Source organism: Narcine bancroftii, chromosome 2, assembly GCF_036971445.1.
Source record: "Narcine bancroftii isolate sNarBan1 chromosome 2, sNarBan1.hap1, whole genome shotgun sequence".
Classification (NCBI taxonomy): domain Eukaryota; kingdom Metazoa; phylum Chordata; class Chondrichthyes; order Torpediniformes; family Narcinidae; genus Narcine; species Narcine bancroftii.
Genome location: NC_091470.1, coordinates 364,594,194 through 364,616,224, shown reverse-complemented (window position 1 = coordinate 364,616,224; position 22,031 = coordinate 364,594,194). Strand labels below are relative to the sequence as shown.

The following is a 22,031-nucleotide window of genomic DNA, read 5'->3' as shown; positions in this document are numbered from 1 at the left end:
CCCGACACATTGGTTACCCTTTATTTCTTACGGATGGTGTGTGAGCTGCTGCGGTTCTCCATCACATTTTTGCATTACCCTCAAACCCACTATCTGCAGACTTTCTGGTTTGAGTCCAAAAGATCTTCAGCTATTTTATCAGTGACCTTTGGTGAAGATGCTTGCTGAAGATTGTACCAACCTGCTCGCAGCTCCTCAGGCACTAAAATGATTCATACCTGCACACAATAACACCTAATATCCCTCAGGGATAAGCTGATTATTGGCAAGTAACACGTACCGCTGAAATGCGAAGCAATGAGCATTTCTAATTCGCAAGTTTTAGTATTGCATTACTTTCATCAGATTTTGAGTTTTTTTATATATACATCTCTCAGGATGTTAGCATGGTAGACAAGACCAGCATATATTGACCCCTTTTAAATTGCCTTTGAGCGGACAGTGGTGAACTGACCATAAACAACACTATCACTGCCATGGCGGTCAGCAATGACCAGAAACTCAACTGGTTGCTACAGGCCTTGGCAGCAACACTCTGAAAAATTGAATAAAAAGAATAAACAGTTATTTACCTTGATGAAGGGATATGTGTGCATTTTAAAAGAACCTGAAGGGCGCTGCTGGGTTTTGGGGTCCTCTGGGCTCATAACAGATGAAACACCGAAGATTAGAGGATAGATAAAGTCATGGAAACAAGCCATTCAGCCCAACTTGTCCATTCCAACCAGGTGTTTTAAACATTGCATTTTTGCCCACTTCTACCTCTGGCACCTCGTTCTATCTACCTAGCACTCTTGGTATGAAAAAGTTGGCCCTCAGGTCCTCTTTAAATTTTTCCTCTTTCACCTTAAATCTCATTCAAGGCACAGAAAACACTGATGACTAACCTTGCAATTGAGTGATTTTCATGCACAGAATGTGACTAACCACAGGAAGGATATCAATAAAACTGAAAGAGCGCAGATAAAATTTATAAGGATGTTGCAGGGACTTGAGGAACTGAGCTACAGGGAAAGCTTCAACAGATTTGGGCTTCATTCCCTGGAGCGAAGAAGAATGAGGAGAGCTTATGATGGTATATATCAAGTTTAAAGGGAACATGAGGGAGAACTTCTACATGCAGAGAGCGGTGAGAATGTGAAATGAGCTACCATCTGAAGTGGTGAATGTGGGCTCAATTTTGACATTTAAGAAAAATTTGGATAGGCAGATGGATGGAAAGACTATGGAGGGATATGGAATGGGTGCAGGCCAATGGGACGAGGCAGAATAATAGTTTGGCACAGACTAGATGGGCCAAAGGGCCTGTTTGTGTCCTGTAGTGTTCTATGGTATCAAGTGTTTCCTGTCACCATGCAGAGTAATGCTAGTTGTACAGCACAGGAGTTTTATTTAAAAATTCTGCAACAGCGGGCTCTGCGCCCAAGATGGTGGCATCTTTGGTCGGCAGCAGCCACGAGGTGTTGCAGATTTTGGGGAAGCAGAGTACTGACACAGGGCAACAGTAAATGCAGAGACCACTGCACCCACCCAACCCATTTGAGGAGAAGCAGAGAGGTCAACCCACGGGAAGGTGACCATGGTGATAGACTAGAGAGGGGCTCTGTGGCTGAAGAACATATAGGCAATGGGCTGTTGGTGACGTGAGGTGAGGAACTTGGCGGTGGACTGCTGGAGACTGCCTCAACTCTGGCTGAAGGCATACCAAGTATTGGAACTTCAATGTGAGAGGGTGCCAAAAGTTTCCTGATCATGTCAGTAGTTCAGATCTGCAGCTTGGATGGTCAGTGGTTTGGACTGGACTCTGAGTGACTGCGGCGGCTGCGGGAGTGCTGGAGGCGAATCCACGAACACTCGGTGACTCTGAGGGGACTCCCTTTTGGTTCTCTGACTGTAAGAGGCGCTTCAGGCAATTTCTGCCGATGCCAAATCTGTCTGCCTTACAGCAGTCAAAAGCAAATTCCATGTAATATTACATTGTCTTTAATACATGGCAATAAAATAAATCTTGAATCTTTGGTCTGCTCTGTGCATGCCAACAGCTTTGCCCATCTGTACTAATCCCATTTACTTGCATTTGTTCTGTATCCTATGCCTTGCTTTATTTGTCTAAATGTCCCTTAAATGTTTTGATTTTATCTGATTCCAGTGAGTTCCAGTTATAAACTGTTGCAACAGCAAGGAAAACAGCTCCTAATAGTCTGACTATGCCTGGGATTGTCTGTTCTCAGAAGCTAAATAGGCTCAGGCCTGGTCAGTACTTGGAGAGGAGACCGCCTCGGAACACCAAGTGCTGTAGGTTTCAGTGAGGGACGCCAGATAAAGTGGTGACTCTTTGTCTGCCTTACGGTAAACAAAAGTTAAAGAATTTTATGTATTATTACGACAATAATGGAACCTTTACCTCCTTAAGGCCAACCATTTAAAATCTGGACACCATTCCCACACTGACATGGCTATCCATCACCTCATGCCAAGCCAAGGCTGTCCGCAAATTAGAGGAACAGCACCTTATATTTGGTCTTGGCTTCCGAACCAACGGTATTAACAATGACCTCCAATTTCCATTAACCCTCACCCCAACATTTCTCTCGTTCCCTATCCCTCTGTCGCCTTTCCTTCAGCTCCCCACCCCATCGTCTTCCTTCTCCTATCAGAGAACTGTCAACACCCCACTGTGTGATTGGATCATGGATTTCTTCACCTCCAGACCACAATCAGTGAGGATCGGTAAGAACATCTCCTCCACAATCTCCGTCAGACCACAATCAGTGAGGATCGGTAAGAACATCTCCTCCACAATCTCCGTCAGACCACAATCAGTGAGGATCGGTAAGAACATCTCCTCCACAATCTCCGTCAGACCATAATCAGTGAGGATCAGTTAGAGCATCTCCTCCACAATCTCCGTCAGACCATAATCAGTGAGGATCAGTTAGAACATCTCCTCCACAATCTCCGTCAGACCACAATCAGTGAGGATCGGTAAGAACATCTCCTCCACAATCTCCGTCAGACCACAATCAGTGAGGATCGGTAAGAACATCTCCTCCACAATCTCCGTCAGACCACAATCAGTGAGGATCGGTAAGAACATCTCCTCCACAATCTCCGTCAGACCATAATCAGTGAGGATCAGTTAGAACATCTCCTCCACAATCTCCGTCAGACCATAATCAGTGAGGATCAGTTAGAACATCTCCTCCACAATCTCCGTCAGACCACAATCAGTGAGGATCGGTAAGAACATCTCCTCCACAATCTCCGTCAGACCACAATCAGTGAGGATCGGTAAGAACATCTCCTCCACAATCTCCGTCAGACCACAATCAGTGAGGATCGGTAAGAACATCTCCTCCACAATCTCCGTCAGACCACAATCAGTGAGGATCGGTAAGAACATCTCCTCCACAATCTCCGTCAGACCACAATCAGTGAGGATCGGTAAGAACATCTCCTCCACAATCTCCGTCAGACCTCAATCAGTGAGGATCGGTAAGAACATCTCCTCCACAATCTCCGTCAGACCACAATCAGTGAGGATCGGTAAGAACATCTCCTCCACAATCTCCGTCAGACCACAATCAGTGAGGATCGGTAAGAACATCTCCTCCACAATCTCCGTCAGACCACAATCAGTGAGGATCAGTTAGAACATCTCCTCCACAATCTCCGTCAGACCACAATCAGTGAGGATCGGTAAGAACATCTCCTCCACAATCTCCGTCAGACCATAATCAGTGAGGATCAGTTAGAACATCTCCTCCACAATCTCCGTCAGACCACAATCAGTGAGGATCGGTAAGAACATCTCCTCCACAATCTCCGTCAGACCACAATCAGTGAGGATCGGTAAGAACATCTCCTCCACAATCTCCGTCAGACCACAATCAGTGAGGATCGGTAAGAACATCTCCTCCACAATCTCCGTCAGACCATAATCAGTGAGGATCAGTTAGAACATCTCCTCCACAATCTCCGTCAGACCACAATCAGTGAGGATCGGTAAGAACATCTCCTCCACAATCTCCGTCAGACCACAATCAGTGAGGATCGGTAAGAACATCTCCTCCACAATCTCCGTCAGACCACAATCAGTGAGGATCGGTAAGAACATCTCCTCCACAATCTCCGTCAGACCACAATCAGTGAGGATCGGTAAGAACATCTCCTCCACAATCGCCGTCAGACCACAATCAGTGAGGATCGGTAAGAACATCTCCTCCACAATCTCCGTCAGACCACAATCAGTGAGGATCGGTAAGAACATCTCCTCCACAATCTCCGTCAGACCATAATCAGTGGGGATCAGTTAGAACATCTCCTCCACAATCTCCGTCAGACCACAATCAGTGAGGATCGGTAAGAACATCTCCTCCACAATCTCCGTCAGACCATAATCAGTGAGGATCAGTTAGAACATCTCCTCCACAATCTCCATCAGGACCGGACCACCACAGGGCTGCGTTCTTAGCCCCCTGCTCTACTCACTTTACACCTTCAACTGTGTAGCTCGGTACGACTATAACACCATCGACAAATTTGCTGACGGTAGTAGGTTGTATAAAGGAAGCTGATGAGTCGGCCTACAGGAGGGAGAGTGAAAACTTAGTTGAATGGTGCACCAATAACAACCTTGCACTCACTTTCACCAAACTAAGGAGCTGATTGTTGACTTAAGGAAGGGAAAACCAGATGTATACAATCCAGTGATCATTGGGGAACCAGAGGTGGAGAGGGAGAGCAAATTTAAATTCTTGGGAGTCACTAGCCCCTTTCACACTTGGAAGCCGTCTCAGGAATTAACAGCCAATCAGCCTAAAAAGGATCTTGTGTGAAAGGAAAATCTTGAAAACATCAGCATGCGATGACATTATCTCACACCGGGGATAGATTGCCTCAACCTCTTGTACAATCCCCAGCATTTGCAGACGCAGGCGTTGCAATCAGGCAAGGGTAAAATGGACAATTGCATTCCGGGTTAGAACTGCCCCAGTTTTTGCTTGAGTGAAGGAATGTGAAGGAAGGAAAGATTAAAATTAAGGTATAAACTTTGCCATGGGAATGTCACAGCGGGAGAGAAAGGGGAAATAAATAGGAATAATAGCAGTAGTGGACAATTTTTAAACAGCGTGGGAAAGTTGGTAGCGCTATCATCCACGCTAAAGACCGTGGGAAAAAGCGATGGCAGACCTGCACTCCCAAAATGCCGTACGGCAGAGAAACCCCTCCGTGAGTGCTTCTAGCATGCAGCTGTGCATACAGCACTTTCTCTGCCGCTCGGCATTCTGGGAGGGCAGGTGTGCCATTGCTTTTTCCCACGGTATTTATATATTGTGCGTGATAGCGCTACCAACTTTCCCCTGCTGTATGAATTGTACACGATAGCGCTACAAACTTTCCCGTGCTGTTTAAAAATTGTCCGTTACTGCTATTTATTGCTAGCACGTTCCCACGGTCCCTTATAAAGATTTATATAGGTTGGCACTTCAACATCTGGGGCTGAAGGGTTCATACTGTGCTGTATATAAAGCTTAATTATATTATAATTAGACACAATGAATTTTATTCAAATATAAGATCATAATACATTGATCAGGATTTAGGGCAGGCCCAACATCACTCGAACAGTCCTAACCCTGGGGATGGCTCCTTGCAAGTGTGAACTCATGCACAGTCCCAGTTAAGAGTGGTCAAGTGTTAACAGCGAAAATGTCATTTCTATCCTGGGACTCTGAACGGCTGACTTAGTGGGATGCAAGTGTAAAAGGGGCTACTGTCTTGGAGGATCTTACCTGGACTCCACACACTAATGGCATCGTGAAGAGAGCAGGTCAGCACCTCTACTTCCTCAGGAGTTTGCCGAGGTTTGGTATGACCCCAGAAACCCTGGAAAATTTCTACAGATGTGTGATAGAAAATGTGAACTATTTCCAATGAATATGCATGTACCTATCTATCAGCGTATTCATTTGGCAAAATACTAGAGCGCATCGGATGTCCCCCAAAGTTCCTCAACATGATTATCCAACTGCACGAAAACCAACAAGGTCGGGTCAGATACAGCAATGAGCTCTCTGAACCCTTCTCCATTAACAATGGCGTGAAGCAAGGCTGTGTTCTCGCACCAACCCTCTTTTCAATCTTCTTCAGCATGATGCTGAACCAAGCCATGAAAGACCCCAACAATGAAGACGCTGTTTACATCCGGTACCGCACGGATGGCAGTCTCTTCAATCTGAGGCGCCTGCAAGCTCACACCAAGACACAAGAGAAACTTGTCCGTGAACTACTCTTTGCAGATGATGCCGCTTTAGTTGCCCATTCAGAGCCAGCTCTTCAGCGCTTGACGTCCTGCTTTGCGGAAACTGCCAAAATGTTTGGCCTGGAAGTCAGCCTGAAGAAAACTGAGGTCCTCCATCAGCCAGCTCCCCACCATGACTACCAGCCCCCCCACATCTCCATCGGGCACACAAAACTCAAAACGGTCAACCAGTTTACCTATCTCGGCTGCACCATTTCATCAGATGCAAGGATCGACAATGAGATAGACAACAGACTCGCCAAGGCAAATAGCGCCTTTGGAAGACTACACAAAAGAGTCTGGAAAAACAACCAACTGAAAAACCTCACAAAGATAAGCGTATACAGAGCCGTTGTCATACCCACACTCCTGTTCGGCTCCGAATCATGGGTCCTCTACCGGCACCACCTACGGCTCCTAGAACGCTTCCACCAGCGTTGTCTCCGCTCCATCCTCAACATCCATTGGAGCGCTCACACCCCTAACGTCGAGGTACTCGAGATGGCAGAGGTCGACAGCATCGAGTCCACGCTGCTGAAGATCCAGCTGCGCTGGATGGGTCACGTCTCCAGAATGGAGGACCATCGCCTTCCCAAGATCGTATTATATGGCGAGCTCTCCACTGGCCACCGTGACAGAGGTGCACCAAAGAAAAGGTACAAGGACTGCCTAAAGAAATCTCTTGGTGCCTGCCACATTGACCACCGCCAGTGGGCTGATAACGCCTCAAACCGTGCATCTTGGCGCCTCACAGTTTGGCGGGCAGCAGCCTCCTTTGAAGAAGACCGCAGAGCCCACCTCACTGACAAAAGGCAAAGGAGGAAAAACCCAACACCCAACCCCAACCAACCAATTTTCCCTTGCAACCGCTGCAATCGTGTCTGCCTGTCCCGCATCGGACTGGTCAGCCACAAACGAGCCTGCAGCTGACGTGGACTTTTTACCCCCTCCATAAATCTTCGTCCGCGAAGCCAAGCCAAAGAAAAAAAGAAAAAAAAAAAAAAAAAAATTCATTTTAGAGATGTTAAAGAACGCTTTACGTATCTTAGGGTGAAGATCACTAAAAAAATGTAAAGATTTATCCATATTTAATTTTTTCCCTTTGATTATGTGAAACATACACTTTCTAGATGGTCTCCATTGGCCATAACTTCAGGATGATAATTTTACACAAATTCTTGTATATATTTCAAGGAGTTCCAGTTTTTATTCCTCAATCATTTTTTGATAATATTAACTCTAAAAATTATTTTTATATAAAACAATAAGAATGCTAGGTTAAATAAATTTCATTTGCAGAAATTAAAGAAAGCTGGTGGTATAGTTTCACCTAATCTTAGACATTATTATTGGGCAGTTAATATTCGATATATTACATTCTGGGTATATTATTCTGACAAACCTGGATGCCTTCACTGGACAGATTTGGAAATCTGTAGAGGAGTTCATTCGCTTCCTTATTGGGATCTACTCTTCCTTTTACACTTTCTAAGATTAGTAGATATACCTTTAACCCAAAACTTAAACATTCATTACGGATTTGGTTTAAATTTTGCAAATTTTTGGATTTAAAAACTTTTAGTTTATCAAGTACTATTTATCTCAGCTATTTTTTTTTCATCATCTATAATGAATCAAACATTTTCTCTTTGGAAAAGCAAAGGAATTGTTTATTTTTCAGATCTGTTTATAGATGGATGTTTAATGCCTTTGGATATAATATCTAACAAATATAATATACCTAGGCCCCTTTTTTTAAAAATATTTCAAGTTGGAAGTTTTCTGAATAAGATATTACCTAACTTCCCTATATCATATCAATCTGATTTGGCTGATACTCTTCTTCATTTGAATCCTTCCCATAAGGGTTTATGAGGTAATATTTTATTAAAATATGATTTTAATAAAATTGCAATAGATTTCTCATGATAAATTAGAGGAGCTTGAGAATTGGACTTCAGTCACTTCTCCCAGAGGAACTTTGCGAAAAGATTTTTGGAATGGTTAATACCTCTTCATTATGTGCCCGACATGCATTGATTCAGTTTAAAGTGGTACCTCGGGTTCATATGTCAGAAGATAAATTAGAAACTGCACTTTTGATGCCTCCGTTAAGTTTGAAGAGACTTGGCACCCTTTTATAAACTATTTTTGTCTGAGTTCATTTGTATTTTGACTTTACCTTCCAGACTGTTTTGGATTTCCCTTGTTTCTTTTATTAGCAAGGACCAGATAAATAGTTTGTATTGATCTATTGTCGTGAACTCTCAGTTTTGGCTGCCCGGCCTTTTTTGTTGTTACTGTTTTTTGTTTATTTGGTAGGTTGGATGGGGTTTTAACAATTTTTTTTTTCTTTTTTGAACATTTCAAATGGAGGAGAAAGGAACAATATTGTTCAATATGTTATAATGTTATACAGGTACACGATCCTTTATCCGGAACCCTTGGGGGACAGTGTGTTCCGAATTTCAGATTTTTCCGGATTTCGGAAAGCCCACCCAAATCGTGCTGCCGTATCCACCCCCACCCCTTTCCAGTCGCCCGGCCATCTCCCCTAACTGCCGGTCCCTCGCCACCCGGACATCTCCCCCGACCACGGTCCCTCGGCCGTCTCCCCCGACCACCAGTCCCTCGACCACCTGGCAGTCTGCCCGGCAGTCTACCCCGGCCATCTTCCCCGACCGCCGGTCCATCAGCCGCCTCCCCGACTGCCTGGCAGTCTCCACTTGCCAGATTTTGGAGCTTTCCGGATTTTAGATGTCCGGATAAGGGATCGTGTACCTGTACCTTGCATTATGTATTGCAATGTTTCTACTTCTACTATTTGATTCTGGATTCTATTCTCTTCGTATTTTTACTATAAAATGTTTAATAAAAAGATTGAAAAAGGAAAGTGTGCTGATTGGCTGCATCGTGGTCTCATATGTGGACACTAATAACCTTGAGCGTAAAGCCTTCCAAAAGGTAGTGGACACAGCCCAGGACATCACAGACAAAACCCTCCCCACTATTGGGAACTTCAACAGGGAACGCTGCCATCGGAGAGCAGCAGCAACCACCAAGAAAATGTTTAGTTCTCGCTGCTGCCATCAGAAAAGAGGTGTAGGTGCCACAAGACTTGCCCCACCAGGTTCAGGAACAGCTGCACTCCCTCCACCATCAGACTCCTTAATGACAAACTCAATCAGGGACCCATTTAAGGATTCTCACTTGTGCACTTTATTAATTTGTTTCATTCTCTCTGAATTGCACAGTCAGTTTGTTTACATATGTTATCTGTGTACATTTCTATGTTTACATGTGTACAGTTTTATTTTGCACTTCCAATAAATGGTAATTCTGCCTCGGAGACAGTAAAAAGAATCTTAGGATTGTATGTGATGTCATGCATGTACTCTAAATCTGAGCTACCCTCTGCCCTCTCCTCCATCACCTCAGCTTTTCACTCTTCTACCTTCCCACCTGTGTCCACCTCTTATCTGTTGGCTTGTGGTCCTCCCCTTCCTCTTCTTCCCTCTTCTCCTCCCCACTTCGCCCCCAGCATTTTATTTTGATACCAGCTTGTTTTTTTTAAATCAGTACAGTGTTTGCATATTTTTTGTTTAACTCCAGATATCAACCACTTTCTGTTGGGGGGGGGGAGTGTGAAAATCCTTTCAAATCTGCTTTAAAACATTTTCCTCTTATCATAAGGCTATACCCTCTTATTAATGGAACGTAGAACAGCACAGCATTTTCTGAAAAGATTCTGATCATCTCCCTATGGCTTTTATGAATTTATATTCCTCTGTGAAGTCAGCCCACAGCCTTCTTCACTCCAGTGAAAACAACCCTCCCTGCCCAATCTCCCCCCACTCCACCCCCCACCCCCACCCCCTCTAATTAAAGTACTTAGATACAGACAACATCCTGGTGAATCTCCTCTGCAAATTGTCGTCAGCAGGAGCGTGGGGTGACCACTGGTAGATCCACACTATTGCGAAGGATGAGCTGAGGTGCTCAACGAAGTGACCTCCCAGTCTGTGTCCAGGATCTTCAAAGTAGAAGAGACCCCATCTCCTCTGCACTCTCTCCAGCACAATCACATCTATCCAACAGCGTGACAACCAGAAATGCGTACAATACTGGTTTCTCCAGTAAACCCAAAGAAATTCTCAGTTGTTACCGGCTCAAAACCAGACCCAAAATAACTGCTCAGAATTGGAAAAATACATAAGCAGACCTCAGTCTTCAGTGTCGTAATTGCATCTGTGACTTTAATGCCTTGTTCCCTTGCACGTTATCAGTAAAAGTGCCATTCTTTTTGGTGTCTTTGTAGATATTCTGGGGCCAAGAGCATTTGAATTGCTTGAATCTGCTGCATGAACTTCTCCAAGGCTATTTCAGCCAAGATGCCAAGGCGCAGAGGTCAGACCAGACACAGCAACCTTCATCCGTCATAGGCAGGCACCAAAGTTCCAAGACTGAACACAGTTCTGACGATTTGAGGACGGGACAGTTTCAGTACATTCAGGATGCAGGTGCGTGAAATTATTGCTGTCATATTGATCTTATTTTATTGCAAAAGAAAAATCGACTTTACATTGTGGTGTTGACGAGGACTGCTACCCGGCTACTCACTGGCGCTGGTTCAGCAAGAGAGCAAGTGGAAATGGACAGTCAGCTTCTCAAGCCTTTTACTTATGGCTGATACTTCCCTGAACTCCATTTTAGTTTTGTCACATTTGATACACTTTGCTATAAATCTCGATCAATCTTTGTGACATTTTTGAATTTTCATTTCAATTGACACTTCAAAATTATCTTTATTGTGCCTTTTTAAATCTTATCTCGTTACATTTTGAGTAAATGAAGAAAACAAAAAAAAGTTTAAATTTTTGTATCTTTCAACTCAGTCAACAAAATCATTTTTAGACACAGTGGGGTGTGCATGGAATTGAGTAGATCAGGAAGGTAGGAGTTTATCAGCTGTCAAAGCCATGATAGGAGTACAGCTGCCCTCATGTTACCCCCCCCCCCCCCCAACCGTTCCTTGTGCAGTGCCAAAGGGCAAATTGGGTGGTAAGCTCTCTCTAATATTCATAGAACCAGAGAAACATGGAGCATTAGAACATTACAGCACAGAAATAGGCCCTTTGGCCATTCTAGACTGTGCTGACCATTATTCTGCTGAGATCCACGGACCTCCGCCCAGACCATATCTGTCCATCCATGTACCAGTCCAAATTTTTCTTAGTTAAAATTGAGCCTGCATTCACCACTTCAGCTGGCAGCTCATTCCATACTCCCACCATTCCCTGTGCAAATGATCCCCCTAAACTTCTCCCCTTTCACCCTTAACCCACGTCCTCTGGTTTGTATCTCACCAAACCTCAGTAGAAAAAAACAACTTGCATTTACTCTATTTATACCTCTTATAATTTGATGCACCTCTATCAAACTTCCCTTCATTCTACCAGGCTCCAGGGAATGAAGACCTAACCTGTTCAACCTTTCCCTGTAATTCAGTCCTCAAGTGCCGCCAACATCTCAATAAATCTTCTCTGCACTCTTTCAATCTTATTGAAAACTTTCCTTCAGTGACTGAGAAGTCCCAAGCATGGAAATGTGGTGGCACCTGTTTCTACACTAGAGTAATAGCTTTACAAAGTACACATCTGGTTTTAATAAAGATAAATGTCACCTGGAAAATTGCCAAAGCATAATCTAAACAATTTGGACGTAAAACCAAAGATACGAGGGCAGGTAATCAAGATCTGCTTTGGAGGTGGCTTGTATGGAGGGCCTGATAATCTAAACAATTTGGACGTAGAACCAAAGATACGAGGACAGGTAATCAAGATCTGCTTTGGAGATGGCTTGTATGGAGGGCCTGATAATCTAAACAATTTGGACGTAGAACCAAAAATACGAGGGCAGGTAATCAAGATCTGCTTTGGAGTTGGCTTGTATGGAGGGCCTGATAATCTAAACAATTTGGACGTAGAACCAAAGATACGAGGGCAGGTAATCAAGATCTGCTTTGGAGGTGGCTTGTATGGAGGGCCTGATAATCTAAACAATTTGGACGTAGAACCAAAGATACGAGGGCAGGTAATCAAGATCTGCTTTGGAGGTGGCTTGTATGGAGGGCCTGAGGAGAGAAAGTTGAAGCATTTTAATCTGTGAGGCATCGATATCCTGAAGAATTTCAGATGAAAAGGCAAAGGGCAGTAACGAATGCGGGCAGAAGTCTATGCATTGATTGGAGGAGAGATTGGATTGTACATATACAACCCGACAAAACGAACAATGCATAATTATTACATAAATAAAATAAATGCATATAAATATTTGGGATCACTTTCACAGTTACAGGGTGCCTAATCTGTCAGAAGAAGCTATTCCGCAGCCTGGCGGTACTGATTTTGATGCTTCTGTACCTTTGATGGTAGTGGGGTGAAGATACTGTGTGCTGGATGGAAAGGTTCTTCCATAATTCCTTGAGCTCTATTTAGACAATGCTCCCATTAAATGTCTTCTATAGAGGAAAGGGATCTTCATGGCAGTTTGAATGATCCTCTGTCTTGACTTCCAGTCTGTTGCTTTGCAGCAACCATACCACACAATGATTCAGCTAGACAGGACTTTCTCAACTGTGCACCTATAAAATGTTGTCAAGATGGAGATTGGTAGCCTTGCCCTCCTTAGGATGTTTAGTTGCTGTTGTGCCTTCCTGACTAATGAGGAAGTATTGAGGGTCCAAGATAGATTATCCCTCATATGCACACCAAGGAACTTTGTGTTCTCCATTCTCTTCAACTGTTGATTTGGAGAGTGGTCGACCTTCATCCTGCTAAACTTCACAATCATCGACTTTGTCTTGTCCACGTTGAAACTTGGGTTGTTTTTGTATCGTTTTATGAGCCTTTCAACCTCCTCTCTGAATGCAACTCATCATTGTTGGTGATGAGGCCGACTACTGTTGTATCATCTGCGAATCTGATGATTCTGATGGACTGAATCTGGCAGTGCAGTCGTGAATGAGCAACGTGAACAGTCGTGGTCTGAGCACACAACCCTGAGGTGCCCAGTCCTCTGCATGACGGGATAAGAGGCTTTGCTTTCAATCCAGACAGACTATGGTCGTTCCATCAAGAAGTCCAGAATCAAGTTGCAGAAAGGGATATCTAACCCACTGAGGACAGTTTATCCACCAGCCTCTGAGGTACGATTGTGTTGAACGTCGAGCTGAAGTCAATGAACAACAGCCGGGTCAGGACGGAGGGTGGACAAACAAAGGAACGGATCCAATGTCACTGGATTAAAAGTAAAGACACACAGTGCTAGAGAACTCAGCAGGTCAAACAATGTCCTTTATGTAGCAAAGGCAGAGATACATAACTGACGTTTCGGCCTTGAGCCCTTCATCAAAGTAAGAATGTTGCTGGAAGGTGCACTTTGATGCATTCCTTCACCAGCAGCGCAAAACTCTTCATGATTGTAGATGTCATTGCCACTGAGATGTCATTTACTCCGGATACAATCGATTTGTTGGGCACTGAGATGATGGTGGTTGCTTTAAAACCTGCGGGGACAGTACACTTCTGCAGTAAGATGTTGTCAAGGGTCATTATGGCCTCAGTTAGCACGGCTGCACAGACCTTCAGCACCCAACCAGATATGTTATCTGGCCCGTCTCCTTTGTGTGGGTTCACCCTGGGTCGAATCTCCCTCACCTCAGCTGCGGCTGTTCAGGGTGCCTGCTCTTCGAGGGGAGGCAAGGCTTTAGTTGCTGACACCTTGGTTTTCTTATCAAACCATGTACAGAAGGTATTAATCCTGTCAGGAAGGGATACATCATTATTGTTGACCCGCAAGGTTGATTTACAGTCAGTTATTGTTTGAATACCGTGCCACATGCGCTTCATGTTGCTGGTGTCACACAGGTGAATGTGGATTCTCCATGTGTACCCATGTTTTTCCTTTCTGATTACATGGGATTACACCAAGACACAAGAGCAACTTGTCTGTGAACTACTCTTTGCAGATGATGCTGCTTTAGTTGCCCATTCAGAGCCAGCTCTCCAGCGCTTGACATCCTGTTTTGCGGAAACTGCCAAAATGTTTGGCCTGGAAGTCAGCCTGAAGAAAACTGAGGTCCTCCATCACCCAGCTCCCCACCATGGCTACCAGCCCCCCCCACATCTCCATCGGTCAAAACGGTCAACCAGTTTACCTATCTCGGCTGCACCATTTCATCAGATGCAAGGATCGACAACGAGATAGACAACAGACTCGCCAAGGCAAATAGCGCCTTTGGAAGACTACACAAAAGAGTCTGGAAAAACAACCAACTGAAAAACCTCACAAAGATTAGCGTATACAGAGCCATTGTCATACCCACACTCCTGTTCGGCTCCGAATCATGGGTCCTCTACCAGCATCACCTACGGCTCCTAGAACGCTTCCACCAGCGTTGTCTCCACTCCATCCTCAACATTCATTGGAGCGACTTCATCCCTAACATCGAAGTACTCGAGATGGCAGAGGCCGACAGCATCGAATCCACGCTGCTGAAGATCCAACTGCGCTGGGTAGGTCACGTCTCCAGAATGGAGGACCATCGCCTTCACAAGATCGTGTTATATGGCGAGCTCTCCACTGGCCACCGTGACAGAGGTGCACCAAAGAAGAGGTACAAGGACTGCAGAAAGAAATCTCTTGGTGCCTGCCACATTGACCACCGCCAGTGGGCTGATATCGCCTCAAACCGTGCATCTTGGCGCCTCACAGTTCGGCGGGCAGCAACCTCCTTTGAAGAAGACCGCAGAGCCCACCTCACTGACAAAAGACAAAGGAGGAAAAACCCAACACCCAACACCCAACCAACCAATTTTCCCCTGCAACCGCTGCAACCTTGTCTGCCTGTCCCGCATCGGACTTGTCAGCCACAAACGAGCCTGCAGCTGACGTGGACATTTACTCCTCCATAAATCTTCGTCTGCGAAGCCAAGCCAAGAAGAGAATATGGGAGAGCTCAGCCCTTGCAAATCCTAATGTCATCCTGTCTCCTGACCCGAAAGCAGCGTAACCAGCTCTGAGTGATACACGGACCTCTGGACAAAACATAGTTTTAGATTTAAATTTTAATTTTAGACATACAGCACGGTAACAGACCGTTTTGAGTCAGTGCCACCCAATTTACACCCAATTAACTTACACCCTCAGACCTTTTTGAACGGTGGGAGGAAACCGGAGCCCTCAGGGAAAACCCACATGGACATAGGGAGACTCTAAAAACTCTTTACAGACAGCACGGGATTCAAACCTTGGTCCCAATAGCTGGCACTGTAAAGGTGTTGCGCTAACCGCTTCACCAACCGTGCTGCCCAGACAGGAAACCAAATATGGAGATGCCAAGAGTAGGAGTGAGATGGAGACTTCAAATGACACATAACTGGAAACTCTCAGGTGGATGAACAGAGGGATTCTATAAGGCTCCTAATTGGCTTTTGGTTTCTCCAGCATAGTGATAACCATCTCATTCTGTTACCATTTACAACCTTATTCTATCAATAAGATAGAAAGAGTGCAGAGAAGATTTACTAGGATGTTGCTTGGACTTCAGGAACTGAGTTGCAGGGAAAGGTTTACAGGTTAGGACTTTATTCTCTGGAGCGTAGAAGAATGAGGGGAGATTTGATAGAGGCATTTAAAATTATGAGGTGGACAGAGTCAGTATAGATAGGCTTTTTTCACTGAGGATAGGTGAGATACAAACCAGCGCACAAAGGTTAAAGGTGAAAGGGGAAAGGTTTAGGGGGGGAACTTCTTCAAGCAAAGAATAGCAGGGGTGTGGAACGAGCTGCCAGCTAAATTGGTGAATGTGAGATCAATGTTAACAATTAAGAAGAATTTGGACAGCTGCATAGATGGGAGAGGCATGGAGGGCTATGGACTGGATGCAGGTCAGTGGGACAAGCCAGAAAAATGGTTTGGCACAGACCAGAAGGACCAAAGGGGCCTGTTTCAGTGCTGTAATGTTCTATGCAGTATAGTAAATTGGAAGAGTTACCGGTAGATTCCTGTTTAATTTGAAAAGGTGTTTTGAAACTGGATGACAGGAAGGAAGTAATGAAGGAAAGGTCAATGAAACTAGGTACTAAGGGCCAAAGATGGTGGCGCCACATGGGGTTGCAGTCTCTGGGGAAGCAGGGCACCAGAAAACAGGGAAATCACCCCCCAATTTGAAAAAGAGAAGCAGATGAGACTACCCATGGTTACCTTGGCAGTGGACCAACGAGGGGCTCTGTGGTTAAAGGACCCACAAGAGGCGGGCTGTCGATCATTCGAGGCAAGGTACCCACCTAGAATGCGGACTGCTGGCAACTGCAGTCAATGGACTTACACCAGGCAGCAGAGTGCTGGAGTTGCTGGAGGCTGACTGAAAAGGTACCAGGTTTTGGAACCAGGATGCAAGGGGCTGTCAGAGGGGTTGTTCTGAAGCTCGGGTTAATGATGATTTGGACTGAAGGTTGTGTGGCTGCGGGAGCTCTGGAGGTAAACTCAAGGACATTCAGTGACCTTGAGGGCCTCTTGCTTCTCTTTCTCTGACGCTGGCCAATTTTTGCTAGCAGTGAATCTTTATCTGCCTTACTGTGGATTAAAGGAAATTATCACATTTTCTGTTTTATCACATGACAATAAAAATTATCTTGAAGAAATCATGGAACATGATCCACTGAATATGGATCATGATAAGGTGGAAGTGGAGGAAAAAGGCAAAACTCAGAAGGAGACGGAAACTTGGGGCGTAGAACAGACAAGGTTGAGACCCTGTCAAAGTGTCTGTGTTCACTTCGATTCAGCCTGTGGAGGGATGGAATAAGTGTCAAGGTTGCAAAGCCCCTGGCAGGAACCATAGACTTAATGTGTCAGCTTTTTTGTGAAATTAAGCTGACAATTGTGTCTCGTGCCCTTTGGATATTAGCCAGATGCAAAACTTTTAATTATACAGATTTGTTCTATCGAGTTTTGAACAAACAGGCTGCATGCATCAAGGTTCAAGGACAATTGTTATATGGCAAAAATTATGTTGCATGATACTCAGTGCAATAAACCGAATAAATCAACTACCTCTGCTTCACGGATTTGAAAATACACACAGAACTGAGACTCAGTAGAACTTGATATTCAAAGCTGACCAACGCAGCACGGATTTTCCTTTAAAACCTCAACATTTATGCATTTCACAGGTACCAGTTTTGTCTGAATGGTAGTTCATTCCTTTGAGTTGGTAGGACATGTACTCAGGATCTGCGACTCCAGTTCTGAGGGAGTACTGTGCTGTCAGAGTGCTACTTTTCGGATGAGACATAAAACCATTGCAGGCTCTCAACCCAAAAAGTCACCAATATCTCCCTCTCTCCCTTAACCTCGCAGATCTGCAAATACCTGCTCGTCTGGCTGCCAATATACGGTCAAATGATGACAAACTTGAAATTGAACTTGGTCAACATGAACGAGTTGGGCTGAAAGGCCTATTCCATGCTACATTATTCGGTGACGAGATATTAACAAAGGTTGCTGTCGGTGTCTTCCAAATTGGCCCAGATTTTTTTATCTCAACAATTTGGTGCTTTTGATGAGTGAATGAAGGTGCAAAAATGTTTCTGAATCTATGTGTTAATCAAATCAAGTTTATTGTCAACCAGTTGTACAAGTACAACCCAATGAAACAGCATTCTCTGGTCTTCAATGCAAAACACACAAACATGAAACCAGACATAACACACATACAAGCAAAAAATACAGATGTAGGACAAGTATTCATTGTTACGAGCCCAGAGAACCCCAAAACCCAGCAGCAATAGAAATTCACCACGACAAATGGCTACTTAAACAAAAGTTACTTTTAATTAGCTTTAAACATGAAAACAGCATCAAACTCTTAACTTATTACTATTAACCTAAGTTCAGAAAAGTTATTTGATTCACAGTCCAATCTCACTTCTCACTCCTCCAAGTTCACTGGTTGCAGGCAATTCTTATACTGTGCACAGAATTTAACATTTATGACAGTTATAAAGTTTGGTGCTTGAAAGGTAAATGGTTACCGCTCAGGAAAGTTCTTGTCAGTTTCCAGAAAGAGATTTGTTGTTTGCTGGACACAAACTGATTCCTTCTAATCAGTTATGTCAGTGTCTTGCCGAAGAAATTTGATCTATCAGGGTTTTCCAGGTGATAACATCTTTATTTCAGAGTTCCTTTTTGTTTCTCATTTCAAGTGAAATATTAGGCAGCTAGTCCTCTCCTCCTGTATGGACCACAAGGGCTTTGACCAGGCTGAACGAAGCACTCACAACCTGTCTTCAAAATGGGGTTTTTCCACAAGTTTCCGGTTCCAGTCCCAGCTGCTGCTACTAAACTGTAGAACTGAATTCCACCCCCCCTCTCTCTCTCTCTCTCTCTCTCTCTCTCTCTCTCTCACTCACTCACTCAGAGAAAAAAAAACCTGTTTGACTCTCTCTGCTTGCATGATCCTCTTAGAACAGCAAACTGCACAGACAGCCTGTGGCTCCGGACCTAATCCTCCAAGTTCTTTCAGCTATTGCTTTTCAAAGCAACAATACATTAGTGAAGTCCCTTGGGCACTCTTCAGAACCTGAACTGTCTGGCGTGAGCAGAGCTCCAGTCTTTTAAATGAGGTCTGTTTTTAAGTGTTAAGTGTTTGTACGTAACCTACACTAAAAAAAACCTGCCACAATTTATCTCCTTTAAAACATATAACCATATAACCATATAACCACTTACAGCACAGAACAGGCCAGTTCGGCCCTACTAGTCCATGCCGTAGCAAATCCCCACCCTCCTAGTCCCACTGACCAGCACCCGGTCCATACCCCTCTAGTCCCCTCCTATCCATGTAACGATCCAGTCTTTCCTTAAATGTAACCAATGATCCCGCCTCGACCACATCTGCCGGAAGCTCATTCCACATCCCCACCACCCTCTGCGTAAAGAAATTTCCCCTCATGTTCCCCTTATAATTTTCCTCCTTCAATCTTAAACCATGTCCTCTCGTTTGAATCTCCCCCACTCTTAATTGAAAAAGCCTATCCACATTTACTCTGTCTGTCCCTTTTAAAATCTTAAACACCTCTATCAAGTCCCCTCTCAATCTTCTACGCTCCAGAGAAAAAAAGCCCCAGTCTGCACAACCTTTCCCTGTAACTCAGACCCTGAAATCCTGTCAACATTCTCGTGAACCTTCTCTGCACTCTCTCTATTTTGTTTATATCTTTCCTATAATTTGGTGACCAAAACTGTACACAGTACTTCAAATTTGGCCTCACCAATGCCTTGTACAATTTCATCATAACCTCCCTACTCTTGAATTCAATACTCCGATTTATGAAGGCCAACATTCCAAATGCCTTCTTCACCACACCATCTACCTGAGTATCAGCCTTGAGGGTACTATTTACCATAACTCCTAAATCCCTTTGTTGCTCTGCACATCTCAATTGTCTACCATTCAATGTATATGACCCATTTAGATTTGCATACAATATAAAATACAGGATAATCTGTCACAAAACAAATATATACATGTTGTTTTGTGAACATGAGAGTCTGGGATGGTTAAGGTAAGCAGTTCCTTTGGTCTTTCAACATTCTCACTGCCTGCAAGAAGAAACTCAGCAGGTCAAAAGTGCCTTTATGTAGCAAAGGTGAAGATACATCTTTGACCTGCTGAGTCTCTCCAGCATTTGTGTGTTTTTTTCACTTAACCGCAGTGTCAACAGAATCCTGTGTTTTACCACCTGCGAGAAGAAGCTGTTGTTCAGCCTGGTAGGTGTTGGCTCTGATGCTCCTGTATCTCTTTCCCAAAGGGAGCATCTGAATGATGCTGCGTGTGGGGTACAATGGGTCCTCAACGATTTTGCGCGTCGTCTTCAGTAAACGATCTCGGTAGATCACGTCGATGGGAAGTGGGGGACGGGGAATGAGAGAAGGGAGACTCTAGTAATAATCTATTCCACTCTTCCAGTCCTGTGGATTGACCTCCGACCCATTTCTCTACAGCAACCATACCACGCTGTGATGCAGCCGGCCGGGATGCTCTCGACAGAGCTCCAGTAGACGGTTGACATGACAGTGGCCGGTAGCCTCGCCCTCTTCAGTCATCTCAGGAAGTGCAGTCACTGTTGCGCCTTCCTGACAAGTGAGGAGAAGTTGTGTGTCCACGATAGGTCACTCATTAAGTGTACTCCAGAAACTTGGTGCTCTCCACTCTCCAAGTTATTGATGTGATCTTAATTGTACTGATGACCTCTGATGCAAACCTATTTGAAGATGTCATCAAATTAATAGTACATGGTGAAGAATTATTCAATGCGGCCACATCTTAACTCGCTTTTGCTGGAATGTGCATGGCTTTTGTGTCTGAATTATAATACTGTGAAATGTCAAATCCTCGTCTGAACTGGAGCTTCCAAACAACCAGCAATTAATTTCCTCATTTTATGAGCTCAGGTGCTAATGGTTACGATAGGAAAGCCAAGAGGACCATAGAATACAACAGCACAGAAACAGGCGCTTTAGGCCATCTAGGCTGTGACAGTGAGTTAAACTTAAATTTAAAATTTAAATTAAATTTAAATTTAGACATACAGCACACTAAACAGGCCCTTTCAGTCCATGAACCCATGCCGCCCAATTAACCTTCAATCCCCAGTATGTTTCAAACGTGGGAGGAAACCAGAAACCACAGGGAAAAATCACACAGATATGGGGAGAACTTAGAAATTCCTTACATACAGCACCGGATCCGAACCCCGGTCCCAATCGCTGGCTCTGTAACGAGCCAACCATTCCGCCCACTGGTACTTCTACGCTGATGCCCTTGGATGAGAAGGTTAAGCAAATGCACATGCACAATTTTTATGATTATAAATGTAGTTTTTATATTATAAATAAACTTCTAGACATTTTATTTACTTGGAGGTTGCCAGGATTTGTGAACATTTCATATGAAGCAAGGTTGACAGAACTAGGGGTTTTCTCTTTGGAGCGATGAAGGATGAGAGATTACTTAATAGAGGTATGTAAGATTATGAGGGGCATAGATAAGGGTGGACAGCCAGCACCTGTTTCCCAGGTGAGCAATAGCAAATACCAGAGGGCGTCTGTTTAAGGTGAGTGGAGGAAAGTTCAGGGGAGATGAAGGAGAGTATGTTTACACAGGTCGGCACAGCATTGTGGAATCAAGGACCTTCAAGATTCAATTTATTGCCAGGTTGTAAAAACAGTGTCACATTACACAAAATTGCCTTTTGCCTGCTGTAGGGCAGACAGATTTGCCATTGGCAGAAATTGCCTGAAGTGCCCCTTCCAATCAGTTCCCTCCAGAGTCAGCGAGTGTCTGTGGATTCGTCTCCAGCACTCTTGCAGTCTCCAGTGCTCCATAGAGTCTAGTTCAAACCATAGCAACCCAAGCTCCAAGTCCGAACCTCCGAGGTACCTCCAGTACCCTTGGCATCCTCTTGCATCCTGATTCCTATACCTGGTACCTCTTCAGCCAGTCTCCAGCAGTCCACTGCTTGGTGTGAGTCTCTTGACTGCAGTCTCCAGTAACCTGCAACCTGCGTGGCTTCCTCGTCTTGAGTTCCCCACGGCCCGCCGCCTGTGTGTTCTCAGTCGCAGCACCCTTCACTGGTTCGCCGCCATGTTTCCTGTCCTG

The 22,031-nt window shown here is 44.5% G+C and overlaps 1 protein-coding gene and 1 long non-coding RNA gene across 9 annotated transcripts in view; one reads left to right on the top strand and one right to left on the bottom strand.

Moving 5' to 3' along the window:
- LOC138755825 (intermembrane lipid transfer protein VPS13B-like) overlaps positions 1–22,031 on the top strand; it is a 1,263,706-nt gene that overhangs the window by 1,072,937 nt on the left and 168,738 nt on the right. For all 7 annotated transcript variants that reach the window (XR_011352575.1, XM_069922506.1, XM_069922508.1 and 4 more), the window contains one exon: positions 10,623–10,824. Coding sequence is in view for 6 of the 7 variants with exons in the window: in XM_069922506.1 (XP_069778607.1) it covers positions 10,623–10,824 (202 nt within the window). In the remaining variant the exon portion in view is untranslated. The remainder of the gene's footprint in view (positions 1–10,622; positions 10,825–22,031) is intronic.
- Positions 1–22,031, bottom strand: part of LOC138755826 (uncharacterized) — a 56,923-nt gene that overhangs the window by 27,877 nt on the left and 7,015 nt on the right. The window lies entirely within an intron of this gene.